This window comes from Alnus glutinosa, chromosome 11, assembly GCF_958979055.1.
Source record: "Alnus glutinosa chromosome 11, dhAlnGlut1.1, whole genome shotgun sequence".
NCBI lineage: Eukaryota > Viridiplantae > Streptophyta > Magnoliopsida > Fagales > Betulaceae > Alnus > Alnus glutinosa.
Genome location: NC_084896.1, coordinates 7,391,468 through 7,397,467, shown reverse-complemented (window position 1 = coordinate 7,397,467; position 6,000 = coordinate 7,391,468). Strand labels below are relative to the sequence as shown.

General features: G+C 37.8%; 1 protein-coding gene across 1 annotated transcript; it reads left to right on the top strand.

Annotated features, from left to right (window-relative positions):
* The first annotated feature begins 294 nt into the window (after nt 1–294).
* LOC133882593 (uncharacterized) lies at nt 295–2,046 on the top strand. Its single transcript, XM_062321798.1, has 6 exons — nt 295–384; nt 487–720; nt 831–923; nt 1,044–1,145; nt 1,237–1,690; nt 1,796–2,046. Exons 1-6 carry the CDS (start codon nt 295–297, stop codon nt 1,966–1,968), a joined length of 1,146 nt encoding a protein of 381 aa, XP_062177782.1. The 3' UTR covers nt 1,969–2,046.
* Nucleotides 2,047–6,000: the final 3,954 nt, after the last annotated feature.

Genomic DNA, 6,000 nt, shown 5'->3' with positions numbered 1-6,000 from the left:
AAACTCATATTATGTTACCAAAATATTTTTTTTGGTTTGGAAAAAAATAACTATTTGATTACATTTTGTTTATATATGTGTGTGTGTGTTATTTAGTGTTAACCAATTTAATTAATGTTGAATATATTTTTTTCATTAGGGTACAACCCAGACGGGACCATTTATTATGAGGTGATTGACGACCCAGCGAGAAACTGGGTGCTCCCGAGGGGGAAGAAGGTTGTATTGCAGTACAATGCTGCTATACAACCTGTAGGACGAGCCTGCAATCGTTTTCGGCGGGAAGTGCGCAAGATGATCAGGAGTGGGTCCTACATACACATGCGGGACGAATGGGCGAGGGTAAATAAGCAGATTAAGCAGGCAATGTGGAACGCGCTGATGGTATGTTTATGAATATAATTTAATTATTTATTTGAATTAAACTTGAGCTTAATGTTTAGGTTGAAGTTTTTAAACCTATAATGCTTTGATTGAAATGTGCAGGAGGAGTTCTATCTACCTGTATCAGTAGACATGCGCAGGGCACAACAGGAGGCGTGGAATGATATTGGACGTAAGCACCGCTCGTGGAAGTCGAGGTTCAAAACCCAACTACGAATTGGAGACGGTGACACGCCCGAGAGTATCCGTGCGAGAATGCCGGAGAAATTTTTTGAGGAGTATGATGCAGAAGATGTAGAATTCCTGCTGAGAGATTGGTGCAGAGAGCATAAAATCGTATGTAGGCCAAAAAATTGTCAACTATTTTTTAATAACAGTTCATTTAATTTTAGTTTTAATTTAAGTGTGTCAATTGTTACATGTTTATTTTCATGTTCAATGCGTAGGCAACCTCTGAACGGATGAAGAGGTTGCGGGAGCGGAATGACCTACCCCATTGTGCGGGATCTAAAAGTTATGCCAGATTTAATCACGAGGAGGTAATTAAATATATATGTTTATGTTTTTAATATTTGTTGGTAATTGTTTTTCTTTTTCTTTTTCTTTAAAGTATTTTTATCGCTATCTGTTTGTTATATATGTCAACTGCATGACGATAGACATGTACATCTAGCACGCCCCCCACTCGCGCCGCGTCGTTCGTGAAGACCCACACAAGGAAGGACGGCACTTTCCTGAACGATCGTACACGGGTCTTATGCGTATGCTACTGATTTAGTTTACATATATTTTTAAATTATGTGTGATATGTCATTATTCAATATATGACTTTTTCATGTTGACGACGTACAGGAGAGGATGACGCAGAGTTTAGCCAGTGATCCAGCCGCCACGCAAAGCGTCTCCGCAGACACGGTGCGTTGGGCACCGAACGACGCTTACGAACAGGCGATTGGGAGGCCTGAGTATGCAGGGAGGGTTCGGCAGGTTGGGCCGAACGTCACACCTGTTCCAGGGACATGTTTTTCATATAGGCCTCGGTCACAGGGGGGACCATCTCAGGGGACGTCTCGGGATTGGGCCGAACAGTCTCGGAAGATGGAAGAGATGCAAGCGGAGCTACATGCTGAGCGAGCGAGGAATGACCGGTTGGAGCAACGCGTGCAACAGTTCGACGGCATAGAGCAGCGCTTGCGAGAGATGGAGGTCTTCATGTCCTCCATGGGAGTACCTGCACCATGTGTTGGTAATCAGTCTTCTCCTGCACACGTAGGTAGTACGTCGTCCGTTGGTAGTGCATCTGCAGGTATGATTTATATTGTGTATAGGACAATTAATTTCAATTTGTTTTCATTACCCCTTTAATTTTGCAAGTAATATTATATACTTTAATTGTCTATATTATTTGCAGGTAATTCGACAACGGTTGGTACGTTGTCGCCTGTTGGACGACAGCTGAGCCAGCACTCCACTGTCGCTACACCTTCGCCCGCTACACCATTCATTGCGCAGCAATCGCCGGTGGGCGAGAACACGCCTGGGACGGTACCTCGTGATTCGCAGAGACGCCTTTCAGATTTGTAGATATTTTGTGTAATTATTTTTTGTTCGTAAATATTTGCTTGTTAACGAATATGTTATTAATTATTTGTTTGTGTAGTATGATTTCGTGTTGGTTTTGGGTAAAATAAATGTTGCGTTATTTGTGGTCGAAAATTACAAAATTTGAAAAATTCAAAAAAAATTTTAATTAACCCAAATAAATTTTAAAAAACAATAAATAAATTATTTTTTATTAAAAATACAATTAAAAAATTAAATAAAAATTTTAATTAAATAAAAAACTGAATTTGATTTTTTTTCCAATTAAAAACAGTTTGACATGTGTATAGGAATACACGTGTCAAATTTGACACGCGTATTCCAATACGCGTGTCAAAACATTTTGACACGCGTATTGGAATACACGTGTCAAATTTGACACGTGTATTCAGATACACGTGTCAAAACATTTTGACACGCGTATTGGAATACGCGTGTCAAACTTGACACGTGTATTCCTATACACGTGTCAAAAAAAATTTGACACGCGTATTGGAATACACGTGTCCAATTGTGTAGTTTGTAACATGCACATTTGACACGCGTATCAAACTACACATGTCGAAATGTTTGACACGTGTACGACACTGTACACGTGTCAAACTGCACGTGGCTATTTAATTCGATTTTTGTAGTGCGATGTGTTGGTTTTCACCACATCCATGATCCATGCATCTAGCTTAATTTGTTGCAATGTATAATTTATTTTATGTTTTTATTTTACTCATTTGGTATTCAATTTATCTTCACCTTTTAATCTGATCGCTATTGCTCGATCTCCAACGTACGCTAATATATATTGGTTTTAAGATTTCGGCTACACCTTTTGCATTGGGGTATTGACTGACTTTTGCCATGACAAAACACTAATGAGTAGAATACTGATCTGTTTATGCTAATCTAATCCTGTTGGATCCATTTATATTCCTAGTTTCTCTGTTTGTGCATGCTAGTTTTTGGCTGCTGAGAGGAGAGGAAGCTTGGGTGGCCAAACCACCCCCACAATCTGTAGAGGTTGCTCGGTGTAAGGGTGATTTCTGTGGGAAGGATATGGAACGGGAAATGGAATGAAGAAGAAGATAGAGTTTTTTGAATAATACTGAAGAGCACTTCGAGAGGCTCAAACTCTCCAAAGATTGATTACAAGCCAATTCCAAGTCTGCTCTCTCCCTCTCTTCAGAGTCTGTTAATTAATAGACAATTCGATCGGTTAGAATATATATTTCTAACCGAATTTAGCCTTTCCCGGCCCTCTCTCCTAGAACGGCTACCGAACTAATTAAACGCATGATAAAAGATGCTTATAAACGCATTTGGATCTGTGTGAAACACAGATCTCTTAAAGCCTAAAACAGTAAAATAACATAAGTTTGAGTCGACTCCTCTAGAAGTTTCCTAATGAGTCACCCACTGCTACCAGATTCCTTCCTTCCTTCGTAGCTTCACTGCTCACTGATGGTGTCAAGGCTAATCCACCCACCAGGCCCATAACACTGGCCACCCCCCAAATGCAAAAAAGGGTGACTAAAACTTATGGGTGGTTCGGCCACCCTTTGTTCATATTTCTTTTCTTTTCTTTTCTTTTTTCTTTTTCTTTTAAAGGGTAAATATGGTTTTTCAAGGGTTAAAATGGGGGTATTTTGGATAGTTTGTGGTCGACAAGTTTACATGCAAGCTACATGACCACTTTTTTATCCATTAATTCTAACGGACAGCGCTAACGTAACTTAATTTTATTTTTAAATTATAAAAAATAATAAAAACATATAATTTCAAAAATAACAAAATAAAAAACCAGTTTCATATATTAAAATATTATTTTATTAAGAGCGACATGTGTCGCTTTTTTTATTGGACCTAACGACGCTGACATGACAATCTAACGGTTTCTATCAAGTTAATGGACGGAAATTGGCCACCACTAGGTTTGCCCGCAAGCCACCCCACTCCCCAAAGGAGGTAGCTGCCGCCACCCACCAAACCCTTTTCTTTGTTTTTTTTTTTTTAATATATATTTTAAGTTTTTAATTTTTAATATATTAAAATATTTTTTATTAAGAATGACACATGTCGCGTTGTTATTGGATTTGACGACACTAACGTGGCAACCTAGCGGTTTTTGTTAAGTTAGAGAAAGAAAATTAACTTCAGGGAGTAATTGGTCAATTTCGCCTACCATAGGAAACTCTTAGTTAATGTTTATACCACATAGAGTGATTTATAAATTAGGCGAACCTCAAGAACCAATTTTGCATTTTTCCATTTTTGTTTAATTGTAAAATTAAAAAACAAATAAAAGATAAAAAAGAAAAAAAAAAAAAAAAAAAAAAAAAAAGAAGATGAATTTTAACCTACGGGTCAAACTAGTTACCCATGGGTTAAGCAGGTTGCCAAGAGAGCTTGCCACGTGACATTATACACCAAGGTTGGGGTACAAGCCCCAAAGGTTGGATTTGTGTGATTATTCACAAATGAAGATTTTCTCATATGTACATTGTGCAGTGCTCCTTGAATGTGATGAAATAAATTACTGACATAATACCATTAGTGGGAGTCGTTTAGTGGTCTCAAGGCAATTCTCATTTGGTTAGACACACACTAGGACACGAGTTCAAATTCCGCAATGAGAATCACTCACTCTTTATTAGTGTTAGTCACCTTAAGTCTCATTAATGCTCTGGTTGGGTTGGGTAAGGCTATAATTCAATTGATCTTGAAGGAGCGCATGTGGCTCTTCACCGTCTAGACTCCTCCTGAACAATTTCCAGCGGGTAGGTGCTACCATGGTAACTTCCAGGTAGAGTAGTCACAGGTGATCACCTTCTATTACCCTTTTTATTTTTTTTCAATTTGGCCCCCCAAATTGCAAAAGCTAGCTCCGCCTCTGCCGCCAACTATTGTACAATGCCAAAAGGCTCAAAAAAGTTTACTCTATTATCTAATATTGTTGGCCCATGTGTAGTTACTACCCTAATAATTATGTAAAAAGAACTTTGTAACTCTCTGGAGTATTGTATTGGCATACCTTTTGAGTTACAATTTTTAGTTATAACAAGAAATGATGAAAATCATGAATGTTAACATCTAAAATCTGCTTGAAAATGCAAATATGATTTAACACTCCTTTTGTTACCACAACCCTTGACCCAAAAGACTGACTATCCAATGCAGGTGTAAGAGCTAGTCATGTAGTTACCGGATAAAAGAAGAAAGAGAAAAGGACTGAGAATTCCTTTTCTCAATAAAGTCAAATATCTGTTATTATGAATGAATAGAGATGTCATTGGCAATTTGGGGTCAAATTTAAAAAATAATAATAATAATAATAATTAGGGGGCAAAACTAATAAAAAAAATTAGGTGTAAAATTATAATTTTTTCTTTTTGAAAAAAGTACGGGGCATAGGGGTCCTGGCCCCTGAATAGATCCGCCCTTGTCTCTATTAGTTTCATTCAAAATAGATATAAGTTTACCCTTCGTGCTTTTTCATGATTGGTCATTGTTTTCCTGTATATCTCGTGAAACTTCTTGCCATCCTCAGAGCAGAAATCCAAGTCCACTGAACCATTTGACTTCAAAATAATTTTTCTTTATCAGTAATTCAATTTCATTAGAAAGTGCATAGAGGCGCAACTCTAGCATACAAGAAGTATATAAGAGAAACACCTAATAGGGAGAAAAATAACATAAGTCCAAAAATTCTGAAAAACCAAAAAAATGCAGATTATTGTACGCTAGTGTCCATGTATAGAGGGATTTGAACATATCGTTCTTTAGCTCTATCACCCAAATCTCACAATCTTCAAAACTCCTTGCGTTTCACTCTCTAAATGCACCACATTAAGCACAAAAGTGACATCCTCCAAACTTCTAAGATGTCACGACTTCCCATTTAACCTCTGTTAGAAAATAATCGAAAGCAGAAAAACGAAATGCTCCTAAGGCGCGTTACAACGTCGCTTTCCTTAAGAAATTATTTGCCCCCACCAGAAAGGTATGCAAAAAGGTTACAGC

Bases quoted from the DNA above. Each gene is read 5' to 3' on its own strand.
- LOC133882593 (XM_062321798.1), top strand. From the start codon at position 295: ATGATCAGGAGTGGGTCCTACATACACATGCGGGACGAATGGGCGAGG. The intron at 1,146-1,236 runs GTATGCTACTGA...GACGACGTACAG, and splicing joins ATCGTACACGGGTCTTATGC to GAGAGGATGACGCAGAGTTT. The intron at 1,691-1,795 runs GTATGATTTATA...TATTATTTGCAG, and splicing joins CGTTGGTAGTGCATCTGCAG to GTAATTCGACAACGGTTGGT.